This window comes from Petromyzon marinus, chromosome 67, assembly GCF_048934315.1.
Source record: "Petromyzon marinus isolate PM22_M1 ecotype Great Lakes invasive population chromosome 67, UKy_Petmar_22M1.pri1.0, whole genome shotgun sequence".
Classification (NCBI taxonomy): domain Eukaryota; kingdom Metazoa; phylum Chordata; class Hyperoartia; order Petromyzontiformes; family Petromyzontidae; genus Petromyzon; species Petromyzon marinus.
This window is the reverse complement of record NC_133733.1, coordinates 5,181,516-5,203,939: the sequence shown is the minus strand read 5'-3', so window position 1 is coordinate 5,203,939 and position 22,424 is coordinate 5,181,516. Positions and strand designations below refer to the sequence as shown.

The 22,424-nt window shown below is 52.8% G+C and overlaps 1 protein-coding gene across 1 annotated transcript in view; it reads right to left on the bottom strand.

Annotated features, from left to right (window-relative positions):
• Positions 1-21,329, bottom strand: part of LOC116938343 (phosphatidylinositol 3,4,5-trisphosphate 5-phosphatase 2A-like) — a 117,585-nt gene extending 96,256 nt beyond the window's left edge. The window contains exons 1-2 of the mRNA XM_076054730.1: positions 20,295-21,329; positions 8,540-8,725 (exon numbers count right to left, since the gene is read on the bottom strand). Of these exons, the coding sequence (XP_075910845.1) occupies positions 8,540-8,725; positions 20,295-20,509 (401 nt within the window). The 5' untranslated portion in view covers positions 20,510-21,329. The remainder of the gene's footprint in view (positions 1-8,539; positions 8,726-20,294) is intronic.
• Positions 21,330-22,424: the final 1,095 nt, after the last annotated feature.

Sequence of the window (22,424 nt, the reverse complement as noted above, 5' to 3'; positions counted from 1 at the left end):
ACAGATGGAGATTAGTCCACACACGTGGTAGAAGGGGAGCGAGATGGAACAGATGGAGATTAGTCCACACACTTGGTAGAAGGGGAGCGAGATGGAACAGATGGAGATTAGTCCATCCACGGGGTAGAAGGGAGTGAGATAGAATAGATGGAGATTAGTCCACACACGGGGTAGAAGGGAGTGAGATGGAACAGATGGAGATTAGTCCATCCACGTGGTAGGAGGGGAGCGAGAAGGAACAGATGGAGATTAGTCCACACACGTGGTAGAAGGGGAGCGAGAAGGAACAGATGGAGATTAGTCCACACACGGGGTAGAAGGGAAGCGAGATGGAACAGATGGAGATCAGTCCACACACGGGGTAGAAGGGGAGTGAGATGGAACAGATAGAGATCAGTCCACACACGTGGTAGAAGGGGATCGAGATGGAACAGATGGAGATTAGTCCACACACGCGGTAGAAGGGGAGCGAGATGGAACAGATGGAGATTAGTCCACACACTTGGTAGAAGGGGAGGGAGAAGGAACAGATGGAGATTAGTCCACCCACGTGGTAGAAGGGGAGCGAGAAGGAACAGATGGAGATTAGTCCACCCACGTGGTAGGAGGGGAGAGAGATGGAACAGATGGAGATTAGTCCACACACGTGGTAGAAGGGGAGCGAGATGGAACAGATGGAGATTAGTACACACACGTGTTAGAAGGGGAGCGAGAAGGAACAGATGGAGATTAGTTCACACAAGTGGTAGAAGGGGAGCGAGATGGAACAGATGGAGATTAGTCCACCCACGTGGTAGAAGGGGAGCGAGAAGGAACAGATGGAGATTAGTCCACACACGGGGTAGAAGGGGAGCAAGAAGGAACAGATGGAGATTAGTCCACACACGGGGTAGAAGGGAGTGAGATGGAACAGATGGAGATTAGTCCAGACACGGGGTAGGAGGGGAGCGAGAAGGAACAGATGGAGATTAGTCCACACACGGGGTAGAAGGGAAGCGAGATGGAACAGATGGAGATTAGTCCACAAACGGGCTAGAAGGGGAGTGAGATGGAACAGATGGAGATTAGTCCACACACTTGGTAGAAGGGGAGGGAGAAGGAACAGATGGAGATTAGTCCACACACTTGGTAGAAGGGGAGTGAGATGGAACAGATGGAGATTAGTCCACACACTTGGTAGAAGGGGAGGGAGAAGGAACAGATGGAGATTAGTCCACACACGTGGTAGAAGGGGAGCGAGATGGAACAGATGGAGATTAGTCCACACACTTGGTAGAAGGGGAGCGAGATGGAACAGATGGAGATTAGTCCATCCACGGGGTAGAAGGGAGTGAGATAGAATAGATGGAGATTAGTCCACACACGGGGTAGAAGGGAGTGAGATGGAACAGATGGAGATTAGTCCATCCACGTGGTAGGAGGGGAGCGAGAAGGAACAGATGGAGATTAGTCCACACACGTGGTAGAAGGGGAGCGAGAAGGAACAGATGGAGATTAGTCCACACACGGGGTAGAAGGGAAGCGAGATGGAACAGATGGAGATCAGTCCACACACGGGGTAGAAGGGGAGTGAGATGGAACAGATAGAGATCAGTCCACACACGTGGTAGAAGGGGATCGAGATGGAACAGATGGAGATTAGTCCACACACGCGGTAGAAGGGGAGCGAGATGGAACAGATGGAGATTAGTCCACACACTTGGTAGAAGGGGAGGGAGAAGGAACAGATGGAGATTAGTCCACCCACGTGGTAGAAGGGGAGCGAGAAGGAACAGATGGAGATTAGTCCACCCACGTGGTAGGAGGGGAGAGAGATGGAACAGATGGAGATTAGTCCACACACGTGGTAGAAGGGGAGCGAGATGGAACAGATGGAGATTAGTACACACACGTGTTAGAAGGGGAGCGAGAAGGAACAGATGGAGATTAGTTCACACAAGTGGTAGAAGGGGAGCGAGATGGAATAGATGGAGATTAGTCCACACACTTGGTAGAAGGGGAGCGAGAAGGAACAGATGGAGATTAGTCCACACACGGGATTAGAAGGCAGTGAGATGGAACAGATGGAGATTAGTCCACACACGGGGTAGAAGGGAGTGAGATGGAACAGATGGAGATTAGTCCACACATGGGGTAGAAGGGAGTGAGATGGAACAGATGGAGATTAGTCCACCCACGTGGTAGAAGGGGAGCGAGAAGGAACAGATGGAGATTAGTCCACACACGGGGTAGAAGGGGAGCAAGAAGGAACAGATGGAGATTAGTCCACACACGGGGTAGAAGGGAGTGAGATGGAACAGATGGAGATTAGTCCACACACGGGGTAGAAGGGAAGCGAGATGGAACAGATAGAGATTAGTCCACAAACGGGCTAGAAGGGGAGTGAGATGGAACAGATGGAGATTAGTCCACACGTGGTAGAAGGGGAGCGAGAAGGAACAGATGGAGATTAGTCCACACACGTGGTAGAAGGGGATCGAGATGGAACAGATGGAGATTAGTCCACACACGCGGTAGAAGGGGAGCGAGATAGAACAGATGGAGATTAGTCCACACACTTGGTAGAAGGGGAGGGAGAAGGAACAGATGGAGATTAGTCCACCCACGTGGTAGAAGGGGAGCGAGAAGGAACAGATGGAGATTAGTCCACCCACGTGGTAGGAGGGGAGAGAGAAGGAACAAATGGAGATTAGTCCACACACGTGGTAGAAGGGGAGCGAGATTGGACAGATGGAGATTAGCCACACACTTGGTAGAAGGGGAGCGAGATGGAACAGATGGAGATTAGTCCATCCACGGGGTAGAAGGGAGTGAGATGGAATAGATGGAGATTAGTCCACACACGGGGTAGAAGGGAGTGAGATGGAACAGATGGAGATTAGTCCATCCACGGGTAGAAGGGAGTGAGATGGAACAGATGGAGATTAGTCCACACATGGGGTAGAAGGGATTGAAATGGAACAGATGGAGATTAGTCCATCCACGTGGTAGGAGGGGAGCGAGATGGAACAGATGGAGATTAGTCCACACACGTGGTAGAAGGGGAGCGAGATGGAACAGATGGAGATTAGTCCACACACGTGGTAGAAGGGGAGCGAGAAGGAACAGATGGAGATTAGTTCACACAAGTGGTAGAAGGGGAGCGAGATGGAACAGATGGAGATTAGTCCACACACGTGGTAGGAGGGGAGAGAGATGGAACAGATGGAGATTAGTCCATCCACGGGTAGAAGGGAGCGAGAAGGAACAGATGGAGATTAGTCCACACACGGGATTAGAAGGCAGTGAGATGGAACAGATGGAGATTAGTCCACACACGGGGTAGAAGGGGAGTGAGATGGAACAGATGGAGATTAGTCCACACACGTGGTAGAAGGGGAGCGAGAAGGAACAGATGGAGATTAGTCCACCCACGTGGTAGGAGGGGAGAGAGATGGAACAGATGGAGATTAGTCCATCCACGGGTAGAAGGGAGTGAGATGGAACAGATGGAGATTAGTCCACACATGGGGTAGAAGGGAGTGAAATGGAACAGATGGAGATTAGTCCACCCACGTGGTAGGAGGGGAGAGAGATGGAACAGATGGAGATTAGTCCATCCACGGGTAGAAGGGAGTGAGATGGAACAGATGGAGATTAGTCCACACATGGGGTAGAAGGGAGTGAAATGGAACAGATGGAGATTAGTCCATCCACGTGGTAGGAGGGGAGCGAGAAGGAACAGATGGAGATTAGTTCACACAAGTGGTAGAAGGGGAGCGAGATGGAATAGATGGAGATTAGTCCACACACTTGGTAAAAGGGGAGCGAGAAGGAACAGATGGAGATTAGTCCACCCACGTGGTAGAAGGGGAGTGAGAAGGAACAGATGGAGATTAGTCCACACATGGGGTAGAAGGGATTGAAATGGAACAGATGGAGATTAGTCCATCCACGTGGTAGGAGGGGAGCGAGATGGAACAGATGGAGATTAGTCCACACACGTGGTAGAAGGGGAGCGAGATGGAACAGATGGAGATTAGTCCACACACGTGGTAGAAGGGGAGCGAGAAGGAACAGATGGAGATTAGTTCACACAAGTGGTAGAAGGGGAGCGAGATGGAACAGATGGAGATTAGTCCACACACGTGGTAGGAGGGGAGAGAGATGGAACAGATGGAGATTAGTCCATCCACGGGTAGAAGGGAGCGAGAAGGAACAGATGGAGATTAGTCCACACACGGGATTAGAAGGCAGTGAGATGGAACAGATGGAGATTAGTCCACACACGGGGTAGAAGGGGAGTGAGATGGAACAGATGGAGATTAGTCCACACACGTGGTAGAAGGGGAGCGAGAAGGAACAGATGGAGATTAGTCCACCCACGTGGTAGGAGGGGAGAGAGATGGAACAGATGGAGATTAGTCCATCCACGGGTAGAAGGGAGTGAGATGGAACAGATGGAGATTAGTCCACACATGGGGTAGAAGGGAGTGAAATGGAACAGATGGAGATTAGTCCACCCACGTGGTAGGAGGGGAGAGAGATGGAACAGATGGAGATTAGTCCATCCACGGGTAGAAGGGAGTGAGATGGAACAGATGGAGATTAGTCCACACATGGGGTAGAAGGGAGTGAAATGGAACAGATGGAGATTAGTCCATCCACGTGGTAGGAGGGGAGCGAGAAGGAACAGATGGAGATTAGTTCACACAAGTGGTAGAAGGGGAGCGAAATGGAATAGATGGAGATTAGTCCACACACTTGGTAAAAGGGGAGCGAGAAGGAACAGATGGAGATTAGTCCACCCACGTGGTAGAAGGGGAGTGAGAAGGAACAGATGGAGATTAGTCCACACATGGGGTAGAAGGGATTGAAATGGAACAGATGGAGATTAGTCCATCCACGTGGTAGGAGGGGAGCGAGATGGAACAGATGGAGATTAGTCCACACACGTGGTAGAAGGGGAGCGAGATGGAACAGATGGAGATTAGTCCACACACGTGGTAGAAGGGGAGCGAGAAGGAACAGATGGAGATTAGTTCACACAAGTGGTAGAAGGGGAGCGAGATGGAACAGATGGAGATTAGTCCACACACGTGGTAGGAGGGGAGAGAGATGGAACAGATGGAGATTAGTCCATCCACGGGTAGAAGGGAGCGAGAAGGAACAGATGGAGATTAGTCCACACACGGGATTAGAAGGCAGTGAGATGGAACAGATGGAGATTAGTCCACACACGGGGTAGAAGGGGAGTGAGATGGAACAGATGGAGATTAGTCCACACACGTGGTAGAAGGGGAGCGAGAAGGAACAGATGGAGATTAGTCCACCCACGTGGTAGGAGGGGAGAGAGATGGAACAGATGGAGATTAGTCCATCCACGGGTAGAAGGGAGTGAGATGGAACAGATGGAGATTAGTCCACACATGGGGTAGAAGGGAGTGAAATGGAACAGATGGAGATTAGTCCACCCACGTGGTAGGAGGGGAGAGAGATGGAACAGATGGAGATTAGTCCATCCACGGGTAGAAGGGAGTGAGATGGAACAGATGGAGATTAGTCCACACATGGGGTAGAAGGGAGTGAAATGGAACAGATGGAGATTAGTCCATCCACGTGGTAGGAGGGGAGCGAGAAGGAACAGATGGAGATTAGTTCACACAAGTGGTAGAAGGGGAGCGAGATGGAATAGATGGAGATTAGTCCACACACTTGGTAAAAGGGGAGCGAGAAGGAACAGATGGAGATTAGTCCACCCACGTGGTAGAAGGGGAGTGAGAAGGAACAGATGGAGATTAGTCCACACACGGGGTAGAAGGGGAGTGAGATGGAACAGATGGAGATTAGTCCACACACGTGGTAGAAGGGGAGCGAGATGGAACAGATGGAGATTAGTACACACACGTGTTAGAAGGGGAGCGAGAAGGAACAGATGGAGATTAGTTCACACAAGTGGTAGAAGGGGAGCGAGATGGAACAGATGGAGATTAGTCCACCCACGTGGTAGAAGGGGAGCGAGAAGGAACAGATGGAGATTAGTCCACACACGGGGTAGAAGGGGAGCAAGAAGGAACAGATGGAGATTAGTCCACACACGGGGTAGAAGGGAGTGAGATGGAACAGATGGAGATTAGTCCACAAACGGGCTAGAAGGGGAGTGAGATGGAACAGATGGAGATTAGTCCACACACGTGGTAGAAGGGGATCGAGATGGAACAGATGGAGATTAGTCCACACACTTGGTAGAAGGGGAGGGAGAAGGAACAGATGGAGATTAGTCCACCCACGTGGTAGGAGGGGAGAGAGAAGGAACAAATGGAGATTAGTCCACACACGTGGTAGAAGGGGAGCGAGATGGAACAGATGGAGATTAGTCCACACACTTGGTAGAAGGGGAGCGAGATGGAACAGATGGAGATTAGTCCATCCACGGGGTAGAAGGGAGTGAGATGGAATAGATGGAGATTAGTCCACACACGGGGTAGAAGGGAGTGAGATGGAACAGATGGAGATTAGTCCACACACGGGGTAGAAGGGAGTGAGATGGAACAGATGGAGATTAGTCCATCCACGTGGTAGGAGGGGAGCGAGAAGGAACAGATGGAGATTAGTCCACACACGTGGTAGAAGGGGAGCGAGAAGGAACAGATGGAGATTAGTCCACACACGGGGTAGAAGGGAAGCGAGATGGAACAGATGGAGATCAGTCCACACACGGGGTAGAAGGGGAGTGAGATGGAACAGATAGAGACTAGTCCACACACGTGGTAGAAGGGGATCGAGATGGAACAGATGGAGATTAGTCCACACACGCGGTAGAAGGGGAGCGAGATGGAACAGATGGAGATTAGTCCACACACTTGGTAGAAGGGGAGGGAGAAGGAACAGATGGAGATTAGTCCACCCACGTGGTAGAAGGGGAGCGAGAAGGAACAGATGGAGATTAGTCCACCCACGTGGTAGGAGGGGAGAGAGATGGAACAGATGGAGATTAGTCCATCCACGGGTAGAAGGGAGTGAGATGGAACAGATGGAGATTAGTCCACACATGGGGTAGAAGGGAGTGAAATGGAACAGATGGAGATTAGTCCATCCACGTGGTAGGAGGGGAGCGATATGGAACAGATGGAGATTAGTCCACACACGTGGTAGAAGGGGAGCGAGATGGAACAGATGGAGATTAGTCCACACACGTGGTAGAAGGGGAGCGAGAAGGAACAGATGGAGATTAGTCCACACACGTGGTAGAAGGGGAGCGAGATGGAACAGATGGAGATTAGTCCACACACTTGGTAGAAGGGGAGCGAGAAGGAACAGATGGAGATTAGTCCACACACGGGATTAGAAGGCAGTGAGATGGAACAGATGGAGATTAGTCCACACACGGGGTAGAAGGGGAGTGAGATGGAACAGATGGAGATTAGTCCACCCACGTGGTAGAAGGGGAGCGAGAAGGAACAGATGGAGATTAGTCCACACACGGGGTAGAAGGGGAGCAAGAAGGAACAGATGGAGATTAGTCCACACACGGGGTAGAAGGGAGTCAGATGGAACAGATGGAGATTAGTCCAGACACGGGGTAGGAGGGGAGCGAGAAGGAACAGATGGAGATTAGTCCACACACGGGGTAGAAGGGGAGTGAGATGGAACAGATGGAGATTAGTCCACACGTGGTAGAAGGGGAGCGAGAAGGAACAGATGGAGATTAGTCCACACACGTGGTAGAAGGGGATCGAGATGGAACAGATGGAGATTAGTCCACACACGCGGTAGAAGGGGAGCGAGATAGAACAGATGGAGATTAGTCCACACACTTGGTAGAAGGGGAGGGAGAAGGAACAGATGGAGATTAGTCCACCCACGTGGTAGAAGGGGAGCGAGAAGGAACAGATGGAGATTAGTCCACCCACGTGGTAGGAGGGGAGAGAGAAGGAACAAATGGAGATTAGTCCACACACGTGGTAGAAGGGGAGCGAGATGGGACAGATGGAGATTAGTCCACCCACGTGGTAGAAGGGGAGCGAGATGGAACAGATGGAGATTAGTCCACACACGTGGTAGGAGGGGAGTGAGATGGAACAGATGGAGATTAGTCCACACACGTGGTAGAAGGGGAGTGAGATGGAACAGATGGAGATTAGTCCACCCACGTGGTAGAAGGGGAGCGAGAAGGAACAGATGGAGATTAGTCCACACACGGGGTAGAAGGGGAGCGAGATGGAACAGATGGAGATCAGTCCACACACGTGGTAGAAGGGGAGCGAGATGGAACAGATGGAGATTAGTCCACACACGTGCTAGAAGGCGAGCGAGTTGGAACAGATGGAGATTAGTCCACACACGTGCTAGAAGGCGAGCGAGTTGGAACAGATGGAGATTAGTCCACACACGTGCTAGAAGGCGAGCGAGTTGGAACAGATGGAGATTAGTCCACCCACGTGCTAGAAGGCGAGCGAGATGGAACAGATGGAGATTAGTCCACACACGTGCTAGAAGGCGAGCGAGATGGAACAGATGGAGATTAGACCACACCCGTGGTGTCAGTGTCGGCACGTACAGCACGCAGAGTCCGTAGACGCCCGGGATGCTCTCGCTGTTCCGCACGAGGAAGCAGCCGTCCTGGCCGTCCTGCAGCAGCAGCTGCTCGGCCTTGACACGCGTGAGGTCCTGGTGGTACCACGGCATGCTGACGCCGCCGCCGCTGACGCCGCCGCCGCCGCCGCCGCTGACGCCGCCGCTCATCCTGTGGAACAGACAGTGGGCATGCAGCTTGATGATCAGCGCCCGCACTGCCAACGCCACTACCGCCGCCACCGCCGCCACCGCCGCTACCGCCACTACCACCGCCAGTACCTCCACCACCACCTCCACCGCCACCACCGCCACCACCGCCGCCACCGCCACCATTACCACCACCACCACTACCGCCACTACCACCACTACCACCGCCACTACCTCCACCACCACTACCACCACCACCACCACTACCGCCACTACCGCCACTACCACCCCCAGTACCTCCACCGCCACCACCGCCACCACCACCACTACCACCACCACCACTACCGCCACTACCACCACTACCACCGCCACTACCTCCACCACCACTACCACCACTACCGCCACTACCGCCACTACCACCCCCAGTACCTCCACCACCACCGCCACCACCGCCACCACCGCCACCACCACTACCACCGCCACCACCACTGCCACCACCATTACCACCGCCACCACCGCCACCACCGCCACCACCACTACCGCCACTACCGCTGCCACCGCCACTCCCGCCACCAGCACCTCCACCGCCACCACCACCTCCACACCCAGCCCCGGCCTCCTACAAAGGCAAAGATCTCCCGTGTAGCCTGTAACAGGCTGTAGGGGCAAGTGCTGTTAGCGAGCAGCACCTGTGAAGGCTACCGGCACTGTGGCACACGAGCGGGTGGGTGGCCACCAGCACCACGCCCGGCCGCCTTTGTCTCTCCACAGTGGTCGATGTTTAACGCAGCGCACCGGGCTCTGGTGTTGTTGGAAGTCTCGTTGGGGGGGGGGGGGGATCGTGAAAGAGAGGATGTGAGGATAATTTTGCGTGTGTCTGTGTGTCTGTATGTGTGTGTGTCTGTCCGGGAAAACAACGCCTTCCTCCCTCGCGATGCCGGACGGGCAACTCTGTCGTGGACAGTGCTGTGGGGGGAGGGCCAAATCCGATTGGCCCTCTCCCCTCATTGCGTCTGTGGCCACCACAGTGGCTAAACGGGGGCTCTGGATGGGTGCGAGGGGCTGGTAACCCCTCCACCTTCAAAAAATTACCACAAAACCACGACTGAAATATCTAACTAATAAGCTTGTGACGGAGGCCCCGGGGGGACAGGCGTCTATGACGTCTCCTGGCCAAACCCCAATTGGCGGAGCCAGGAGATTTAATCTCTACCCTCGGGGCTCCTCCAGAAACAACGAATAGCCACTTCGCGTGGCCACGTGGAATGTTCGAACGCTCACTGCGGAGGAGAGGCTGCCACTCCTCTGTCAGGAGCTGGACCGGTACCGCCTGGATCTCTGTGGCATTCAGGAGGTCCGCTGGACCGGTTCTGGCTCCTGCCACCATGAGGGGTAGACAGTCCTCTACTCGGGGCAGCAGACTGCCAAACAACAGGGTGTGGCTCTTCTTTTGAACACAAGAATGAAGGGTGCGTGGGAGCGTGGCAGTGAGGTGTGGGAAGCTGTAAGCCCCAGGCTACTTTGGGCTCGCCTTCCCATCAACCGGAGGCGAGGAGTGGTGGTCGTGGTTGCTTATGCCCCCACCGAAGATGGACATCCGTGGAGGGATGCAGGCAAAGCCGATGAGTCAGATCCCTTCTATGACCTCCTGTCACAGGTGCTGGCTAAAGTGGCCCCTCGGGATAGAGTCATCTTGTTGGGTGACTTCAATGCCCGAGTTGGTCATGATGCTGGCACCTGGTCTGGAGTGATTGGAGGGCATGGGCCAGATCAGCTCAAAACAACGGTAGGAGGCTGATAGATTTTTGTGCAGCCCGTGGGTTTGTAATTACCAAAACGCTGTTCCGGCATCGGCGCATCCACACAACATCATGGATGCATGCCGGGTCCAAGCAAGAACATCTGCTGGACTACGTAGTGACGAACCAGAGGATGCGAGCCCATGTCCTTGACACCAGGACCTACCGTGGAGCTGATCTGCCCTCTGACCATCGACTAGTCATCTGTAAGATACACCTGCCATTCTTCCACTCCGCTGGTGGGTGTACACCCAGGACCCCATTCCAACCTAAAGTGGCCTGGTCTCAGTTAGCTGATGAAAGTTGCAAGAGAGAATTTCATCATCGCTGGCAGCTGGGGTTGGTATCGTCCCCCACTCCTCCTGATGTCGAGGGTAAATGGGCAAGGTTTAGGACTGTGACTCATGCAGCTGCAATGGTAGTCCAGATCTCCCCAGAGACCCTGGCTGACGGAGGAAGTGTTGAGAAAAAAGCGACAAGCCCACTGTAATCGGCTACAGAATCCCACGTCAGAGAATGAGGAGGCTTATCGCAGCCTTCGCTCGGAGGTTCGGAGAGCTGTGAGGCGCTGCAAGGATGGGTGGTGGTCACGGATTGCTGAGGAGATGGAGTCTGCCTCAGTGGCCGGCGATCACAAATCTTTATTTAACTTCATCAAAAAAGTAACCTGCAGCGCCATACCTTTTAACATCATTAGGGGAAAAATCGGTGTTCCAATGTCCGACCCCTAGGAACAGCTTTGCAGATTTGCTGAGCATTTTTGTGACGTCCTGGGGGAGGGGAAAGCCCTCAGTCAGGAAAACATCGTGGGACAAAGTGGGGATGACCCTGCTGAGGATGCGGTGCCTCAAATATTGGAGAAAGTCACGCCCTGTGAGTGGCTGGCTGAGGTGCCATCTGATGAGGAAGTAATGAAGGCGAGTCTGAGACCAGGAAAGGAACCGGGCAGAAATTATCTCCCAAGCGAAATGCTGACGGAGGGTGGCGTTTGTGCACAGACTGCCCTATATGACATCATAACAACAGTCTGGACCACTGGACGGGTTCCACAGGATTGGAAGGATGCCCTGGTGGTCCCCCTCTTCAAGAAGGGGGACCGCACAGACTGTAAAAACTACAGGGGCATCTCACTCCTCAGTGTGCCGGGAAACGTCCTGGCAAGGATTATTCAACATCGCCTTGCCAGGCACGCTGAGGAGAGGCTTGCGGAGCCCCAATGCGGTTTCAGGAAAGGGCGGTCCTGCACAGGTGCCATAATTTCTGTCCGTCTGCTACAGCAGAGATGTAGAGAATTCCAACAAGACCTATATCTCTGCTTTATTGACCTGGTCAAGGCCTATGATACCATCAGTAGGCCTGAGCTCTGGGTTGTTCTTCATGCTTTCGGAGTCGCTGACCCTCTGCTCACACTCATTAAGGACCTTCATGACGGTGAGCAGGCCCAGGTAAAACTACGTGGCCGGGAGTCCGAGCCATTCTCTGTACACCTTGGGGTGGGACAGGGATGTCCTCTGGCTCCCACATTATTTAACATCTATTTCGACCACGTAGTTCGTGAAGCCTTCATAGATGTACCGGAGCAATTTCCATCTGGTACAGATACAATGGGAGGCTGATCGATGCCCGGGTGCGGTCAAGGAATGGCTCCCTATTGCTCAACCACGTTATGTATGCTGATGATTTGGCAATAGCTGCTCGTTCAGAGGAGGAGTTGGAGACGCTGCTGCTGAGACTGGAGCGTGCCACTAAGAGCTGGGGCCTTACCATCAGCCCCACCACAACGAAGCACCTGCCTGGGTATTTTGTACCATCGGACACTCCACCCCCACAATTCCCAATCGGTGATGGGGCAGTGGTGGAGAGAGTGGAGAGTTTTCCAAACCTGGGCAGTGTGCTTATGACCGGCTCCAGTTTAACAGTAGAGGTCTCACTCCGAATCAGTCGAGCGGCATTATCTTTTAATCTTTTGCATAACGCTGTGTGGAAGCTACCTGGTCTGTCGCTCCGCACGAAGCTTCGGGTCTTCTCGGCCACAGTCATCCCCTCCCTTCTCTACGCTTGCGAAACGTGGACCCCCCTAATGGAGCATCTTCGCCGGTTAGAAACATTTAGGCTGGCCTGCCTACGATCAATCCTGGGTTTAACCAGGCTGGATTGTGTGAGGAGCTCACAAATCTTTGAAAGATCTGGGCAAGGTCCCATCAGTGAGCTCCTCCGGCGGGGAAGGCTGCGATGGCTGGGTCATGTAGCCCGCATGCCCAATCATCGCATGCCCAAACAGCTTTTGTTCGGCCGGATCGAGGGGGCTAAACGGGCGTGGCACGGGCTAGAGAAGAGATGGAGTGACGTGGTACAGGAGGACGTGGAGCTGAGTAGACTTGCCGATGACTGGTACCAGCGGTGTCAAGATCGGCCTCTGTGGAGGAGGCTCGTGAAGGACGCTACTGGGCAGTTGGAGGCAGTCGCCCTCCAACAACAACGGAGGGCGGAGGAGCGACGCTCACAACAACGAGCGGAGCACCGGGTGGCTAAAGCACAGCAAGTTGGCACAGTAGGGGGCACAGGTGGTGCATCAGCCAGTCATCTCAGTCAGTCGACCCGTGGCATCTGGGTCTGCCCCGTGACCTCCTGCCAGCGGGCATTCGACACTTCACGTGGCCTCAAGGTGCACATGGCCTGGCACAAGCGTCTTGGTGACGTCACCGCGAATGGCGATTGTTGTTGTGTGTACGTGTATGTGGAAGTGTAGTAGTTAGCGTGCTGCGCTACAAACCCGGCGGCCCGGGTTCGCTTCCTGCTCACGGCCAACACCGGTGACGATTATCTGAACTGATCCCGGGCCTCCCCTAGGTCGACTCAGCCTCAAACGAGTGCCTGGTGCGGTGTGTAGTGAACATCGCCACTGGGGAGACAAAGGCGGCCGGGCGTGGTGCTGGCCACCCACCCTCTCGTGTGCTACTGTGCCGGCCTTCATAGGTGCTGCTCGCTAACAGCACTTGCCCCTACAGTCTGTTGCAGGCTACACTGGGGATCTTTGTCTATGTGTGTGCGAAACCAGGTTTAGAGTTTGAAGTTCAAGGTTTAACTTCTCCAAGCCGACCTCCCCCTCACTTCTCTGCCACCACCAAACGTCGCCTTCTCCACCCCCCCACCAAACCACCCCCACGACCACATCCCCCCCACCACCACAAACCCCCCCCCCTTTCCACTACCAAAGCCACCCACCCCTCTGCCACCCATCCACACTACCGCCACCACCACGTGCACCACCACCTGTACCACCACCACCACCTGCACCACCTACACCACCATCACCACCACCACCTGTATCACCACCACCACCACCTGTACCACCGCCACCACCACCACCTGTACCACAACCACCACCACCACCACCACCTACTCGACCTCGCAGCTTCATGAAAGCTTCGCGACGGTCACAATGAAACCTCCACCACTACCACCACCTGCACCACCACCACCACCACCTACACCACCATCACCACCACGTGCACCACCACCTGTACCACCTCCACCACAACCACCTGCACCACCTACACCACCACCACGTGCATCACCACCTGTACCACCACCACCACCTGCACCACCTACACCACCATCAGAACCACCACCACCAAGTGCACCACCACCTGTACCACCTCCACCACCACCACCTGCACCACCTACACCACCATCACCACCACCACGTGCACCACCACCTGTACCACCACCACCACCACCACCTGCACCACCTACACCACCATCACCACCACCACGACCACGTGCACCACCACCTGTACTACCTCCACCACCACCACCTGCACCACCTACACCACCATCACCACCACCACGTGCACCACCACCTGTACCACCACCACCACCACCTGCACCACCTACACCACCATAACCACCACCACCGACGGGGGAGTTGTGAATTTGCGGTGGCGACATTTGACACTGGGCTCGAAAGAGCAGCAGCAGCATCAGCAGGCGCACGACTGTCAACAACGCTGCCGACAGTGAAGATGAAGGATGATCTCCTGCAGCCACAAGCAGCTGTGAAAGGCCCGGCACCGTGGGTACACGAGGTGGAGGTGTGGGGGTGACACGTAGACTCACACAGAGACCCGTAGACACACACGGAGACCCATAGACTCACACGGAGACTCATAGACTCACACGGTGACCCCTAGGCTCACAAGGAGACCCGTAGACTCAAACAGACACCCGTAGACTCAAACAGAGACCCGTAGACTCACACGGAGACCTGTAGACTCCTCACACGGAGACCCGTAGACTCACAATGAGACTCGTAGACTCACACGGAGACCCATAGACTCACACGGAGAACTATAGACTCACACAGAGACTCGTAGACTCACATGGAGACCCATAGACTCACACGGAGACCCTTAGACTCACACGCAGACTCGTAGACTCACGCGGAGAGACTCATAGACTCACACAGAGACCCGTAGACTCACACAGAGATCCATAGACTCACACGGAGACCCATAGACTCACATGGAGACACCTAGACTCACACAAAGACCCGTAGACTCACACAGAGACCCATAGACTGACACAGAGACTCGTAGACTCACACAAAGACCCGTAGACTCACACGGTGACCCCTAGGCTCACAAGGAGACCCGTAGACTCAAACAGACACCCGTAGACTCAAACAGAGACCCGTAGACTCACACGGAGACCTGTAGACTCCTCACACGGAGACCCGTAGACTCACAATGAGACTCGTAGACTCACACGGAGACCCATAGACTCACACGGAGAACTATAGACTCACACAGAGACTCGTAGACTCACATGGAGACCCATAGACTCACACGGAGACCCTTAGACTCACACGCAGACTCGTAGACTCACGCGGAGAGACTCATAGACTCACACAGAGACCCGTAGACTCACACAGAGATCCATAGACTCACACGGAGACCCGCAGACTCACACGGAGACTCGTAGACTCACACAGAGACCCATAGACTCACATGGAGACACCTAGACTCACACAAAGACCCGTAGACTCACACAGAGACCCATAGACTGACACAGAGACTCGTAGACTCACACAAAGACCCGTAGACTCACACGGTGACCCCTAGGCTCACAAGGAGACCCGTAGACTCAAACAGACACCCGTAGACTCAAACAGAGACCCGTAGACTCACACGGAGACCGTAGACTCCTCACACGGAGACCCGTAGACTCACAATGAGACTCGTAGACTCACACGGAGACCCATAGACTCACACGGAGAACTATAGACTCACACAGAGACTCGTAGACTCACATGGAGACCCATAGACTCACACGGAGACCCTTAGACTCACACGCAGACTCGTAGACTCACGCGGAGACTCATAGACTCACACAGAGACCCGTAGACTCACACAGAGATCCATAGACTCACACGGAGACCCGCAGACTCACACGGAGACTCGTAGACTCACACAGAGACCCATAGACTCACATGGAGACACCTAGACTCACACAAAGACCCGTAGACTCACACAGAGACCCATAGACTGACACAGAGACTCGTAGACTCACACAAAGACCCGTAGACTCACACGGAGACCTGTAGACTCACACGGAGACCCGTAGACTCACACGGAGACCCGTAGACTCACACAGAGACCCGTAGGCTCACACGGAGAGCCGTAGACTCACACGGAGACCCATAGACTCACACAGAGACCCGTAGACTCACACAGAGACCCATAGACTCACACAGAGACCCGTAGACTCACAGGGAGACCCGTAGACTCACACGGAGACCCGTAGACTCACACAGAGACCCGTAGACTCCTCACACGGAGACCCATAGACTCACACGGAGACCTAGAGACTTACACGGAGACCCGTAGACTTACACGGAGAACAGTAGACAGGAAAACTCGGAGACTCACATTGAACCAACTAAACGTCCCTCCCTAAAACCTTCTGCTGCAAGACCCCCTAGATTCTATGGTCTTCCAAAGATTCATAAAGAAGGCACTCCACTACGACCCATCGTATCCACGATCAACTCCCCTACCTATAAGCTAGCACGTTTTCTGTCGGATACCTTGCTACCTTTCACTGGCAAGACCTCCTCAGCAGTACTTAACTCAGCCCCATTGCTCTCTATGATCAAAGACGTTGTACTGTCCCCTGACGATATCCTTGTCAGCTTCGATGTGGTCTCCTTGTTCACCAAGGTCCCGGTACCTGATACCATTGAAATAATTGAAAATTTGGTACAACATGGACTAAACCCCGAGGTACCTACGCTGGTCAGGCACTGCCTCACCAACACCTACTTCACTTGGAATGGTTCCTTCTACAAGCAAAATTAGGGTACTCCCATGGGTTTCCCCTTGTCACCAGTGATAGCCAATGTTTTCAAGGAGAAATTTGAATCGGACGCCATCCAGACTTCCACCCTCAGACCTTCCCTGTGGAAGAGATATGTGGATGACACTTTCGTCATTTGGCCACATGGCCTCCCAGCTCTGAACCTTTTCCTACACCACATCAATTCCAGACATCCCGCCATCAAATCATGGAAGTGGAGAAAAATGGCAAGCTACCATTCTTGGATGTTCTATTTGAGAGGAGACCTGATGGCTCATTGGGGCATTCTGTCTACAGGAAACCCACCCACACAGATTCCTACTTGAAGCCTGATTCCCACCACCACCCAGCCCAAAATAATTCTCTCATCAAAACTTTATACCATAGGGCTCATTGCATTTCGGACCAACGCCACCTGACCAGTGAATTAAAACATGTACACCTGGCCCTTAAAAGGAATGGTTACTCTGACCGTACCATCCGCCAAGCTGTTTCTCCCTCCATACAGAAATAACCACTTGATACTCTGGTCAAAACCATCACACCACCATATATAGCAGGCGTTACTAAAAAGATTTCCAAAATTCTTAACAAACACAAGATCCAGGTCCGGTTCAATACAGTACATAAAATTCGTGATCTGATCCCATCCGTGAAGGATGTCATTCCTGACTTACAGTACCCCGGGGTTTACAAATTGAGTTGTACCTGCGGTGATTGCTATATCGGGGAGACGAAGCGACATGTCTCTGACCGAATTCGCGAGCACAAATCAGATTTGAAACACAGCAGAACGAATTCTTCTGCCGTGGCTGATCACTGTTACAACGCTGTGGGTGATCACGATATAATTTTCTCCGATACCAAGGTTCTTTGCAAACCCACGGGTTTTTATCAGAGATTTGTTCACGAGGCAATTCAGATCTACAAACACGGACACAATTTCAACCGAGAAGATGGTTTCAAATTAAGCAACCATTGGAAAGATGTTCTAAATCGAACTAAACATTAAACTAATTTTCATTGGTACAGTATATATTTTTTTCAAGTAGTGGTACCCCAAACTTTCGCAGCACAGGCTGGTGCACTGCCGGTGCCGATCACTGTGCTACACCTTTCATCATAAGTCCGCAAATCAAATGCTAATTTTTTACGCTAATTCCTTTGTCAAGGCACCTTAATCCCTCTCACACAGCTTAAAGGTCGCAGTCTGAGCTTGGATCTGTTTCACTGCAGCGCAGTCTTCGAGACAGGCCGGTCCCTTCACCTGATGAAGGCCGCTTGTGTTGCGGCCGAAACGTCGTGATTTTTGTTGTTTTACCTAAGTGACTTTACCGAATAGAACCAAAGAGTTTGGATCCTTGAGGTCACGAAAGCTTCAAATCTAGAACTTACATGGAGACCCGTAGACTCACAAGGAGACCCATAGACTCACAAGGAGACCCATAGACTCACACAGAGACCCGTAGACTCACACGGAGACTGGTAGACTCACACGGAGATGGGAAAATACTAAAAGTAAATAAAAAAAGTACAACGTTTCGATCAAAACATCATCGGGAGGAAAAAGTGCGGAAAAACTTTTCCCAAATCTACAACAAGAAACCGGATGACACACACAGACACACACACACAGACACACACGGACACACAGAGAGAGAGACACACACACAGACACACACACAGAGACACACACAGACACACACACAGAGACACAGACACACACACATAGACACACACACATAGACACACACAGTCACACACACACGCAGAAACACACAGAGACACATAGAGACACACACTTAGACACATAGAGACACACACAGAGACACACACAGACACACACAGACACACACACACGGAGCACACACACACAGACACACAGAGACACTCACACAGAGACACACACACAGACACACACACACGGACACACACATACAGACACACACAAACACGGACACACACACAGAGACACACAGAGACACTCACACACGGACACACAAACAGACACACACAGACACACACACTAAAACACACAGACACACACACAGACATACACACAGACACAGACACACACAGAGACACACACACACAGACACACAAACACACAGACACACACACAGACACACACACAGACACACACAGAAACACACACAGAGACACACACAGACACACACACAGAGACACACAGATACACACACAGACACACACACAGAGACACACACACAGACACACACACAGAGACACACACAGACACACACACAGAGACACACATACACAGATACACACACAGAGACACACAGACATACACAGACACACACACAGACACACACACAGACACACACAGACACACACAAAGACACACATACACAGATGCACACATACAGAGACACACAGACACACACACAGACACACACACAGACACACACACAGAGACACACAGACACACACAGAGACACACACACAGAGACACACACACAGACACACACAGAGACACACAGACCCACACAGAGACACACACACAGAGACACACACAGAGACACACACACAGAGACACAGACACACACAGAGACACACAGACACACACAGAGACACACACATAGAGACACAGAGACACACACAGAGACACACACAGAGACACACACATAGACACACACACAGAGACACACAGAGACACTTACACACAGAGACACACACAGAGACACACACACATAGAGACACAGAGACACACAGAGACACTTACACACAGAGACACACACAGAGACACACACAGAGAGACACAGAGACACACACACAGAGACACACCGAGACACACACACAGAGACACACACAGAGACACACACACACACAGAGACACACACAGAGACACACAAACAGAGACACACGGAGACACACACACACAGACACACAGACACACACAGAGACACACAAACACACACAGAGACACACAGAGACACACACACATAGAGACACAGAGACACACACACAGACACACACACAGACACACACAGAGACACAGATACACTTACACACAGACACACACAGAGACACACACACATAGACACACAGAGACACACACACAGAGACACAGAGACACACACACAGAGACACACCGAGACACACACACAGAGACACACACAGAGACACACACACACACAGAGACACACACAGAGACACACACACAGAGACGCACGGAGACACACACACAGACACACAGACACACACAGAGACACACAAACACACACAGAGACACACAGAGACACACACAGAGACACACACACAGACACACACAGAGACACAGATACACTTACACACAGACACACACAGAGACACACACACATAGACACACAGAGACACACAAACAGATACACACACAGAGACACACACAGAGGCACACACACAGAGACACACACAGAGACACACAGAGACACTTACAGTGTAACGCCACTCGACCCCTCTCTGCCAAGTGTCTCTCCCGATCCGTCTTTGTCTCTCTTTTGACACACGGCAGCTATGGAGTGCCTCGGTTCGTTCCTGGTTCCGATCTGACCGATTTGGTGCTTACCGCAAGTTCCACACCCACACAGACACATGCACTTGTGTGTGTGTGTGCGTGTGTGTCTGTGTAATCTTTCCCGAGCACACGCCATGCTCACACACACACTGACACACACACACTGACACACGCACACACTGACACACGCACACACACACCCACACACACTGACACGCACACACACACTGACACGCACGCACACTGACACACACTGACACACAAACTGACACACACGCGCATACACACACAGACACACACTGACACACACACACTAACTCACGCACACACACACACACTGACACACACACAGACACACCCACACACACTGACACGCACACACACACTGACACGCACGCACACACTGACACACACTGACACACACTAACACACACACTGACACTCACACACTAACTCACCTACACACTGACACACACACACGCGCACATACGCACTGACACACACACACACACTGACTCACCTACACACTGACACACACACACTAACACAATGACTCATATACACACTGACACACACCCAGACACACACTAACTCACCTACACACTGACACACACACAGACAAACACACACAGACAAACACACACTAACTCACCTACACAGTGACACAAACACACACAACAACAACAACCGCCATTCGCCAATAAGTGGCGGTGACGTCACCACGACCCTTGTGCCAGGCCATGTGCACCTTGAGGCCACGTGAAGTGTCGAACGCCCGCTGGCAGGAGGTCACGGGGCAGACCCAGGTGCCACGGGTCGACTGACTGAGATGACTGAGATGACTGGCTGATGCACCACCTGTGGCCCCTACTGTGCCAACCTGCTGTGCTTTAGCCACCCGGTGTTCCGCTCGTTGTTGTGAGCGTCGCTCCTCCGCCGTCCATTGTTGTTGGAGGGCGACTGCCTCCAACTGCCCAGTAGAGTCCTTCACGAGCCTCCTCCACAGAGGCCGATCTTGACACCGCTGATACCAGTCAAGCGCAAGTCCACTCAGCTTCACGTCCTCCTGTACCACATCACTCCATCTCTTCTCTAGCCCGTGCCGCGCCCGTTTAACCCCCTCGATCCGACCGAACAAAAGCTGTTTCGGCATGCGGTGGCTGGGCATGCGGGCTACATGACCCAGACAACGCAGCCTTGCCTGCCGGAGGAGCTCACCGACGGGACCTTGCCCAGATCTTTCAAGGATTTGTGAGCTCCTCACACAATCCAGCCTGGTTAAACCCAGGATGGATCGTAGGCAGGCAAGCCTAAATGTTTCTAACCGGCGAAGATGTTCCATTAAGGGGGTCCACGTTTCGCAAGCGTAGAGAAGGGAGGGAATGACCGTGGCCGAGAAGACCTGAAGCTTAGTGCGGAGCGACAGACCAGGTAGCTTTCACACCCCGTTACGCAACTGATGAAAAGATATTGCCGCTCGACTGATTCGGAGTGAGACCTCTGCTGTTAAACTGGAGCCAGTCATAAGCACACTGCCCAGGTATGGTAAACTCTCCACTCTCTCCACAACTGCCCCATCACCGATTGGGAGTTGTGGGGGTGGAGTGTCCTATGGTACAAAATACCCAGGCAGGTGCTTAGTTTTGGTGGGGTTGATGGTAAGGCCCCACCTCTTAGTGGCACGCTCCACTCTCAGCAGCAGCGTCTCCAACTCCTCCTCTGACTGAGCAGCTATTACCAAATCATCGGCAAACATAACGTGGTTGAGCAATAGGGAGCCATCCCTTGACCGCACCCGGGCATCGATCAGTCTCCCATTATATCTGTACCAAATGGAGATTCCCCCGGGACGGCTATTGAAGGCTTCACGAACTACGTGGTCAAAATAGATGTTAAATAATGTGGGAGCCAGAGGACATCCCTGTCGCACCCCAAGGTGTACAGGCAATGGCTCTGACTCCCGGCCACGTAGTTTTACCCGGGCCCGCTCACCATCATGAAGGTCCTTAATGATCGTGAGCAGGGGGTCAGGGACTCCGAAAGCACGAAGA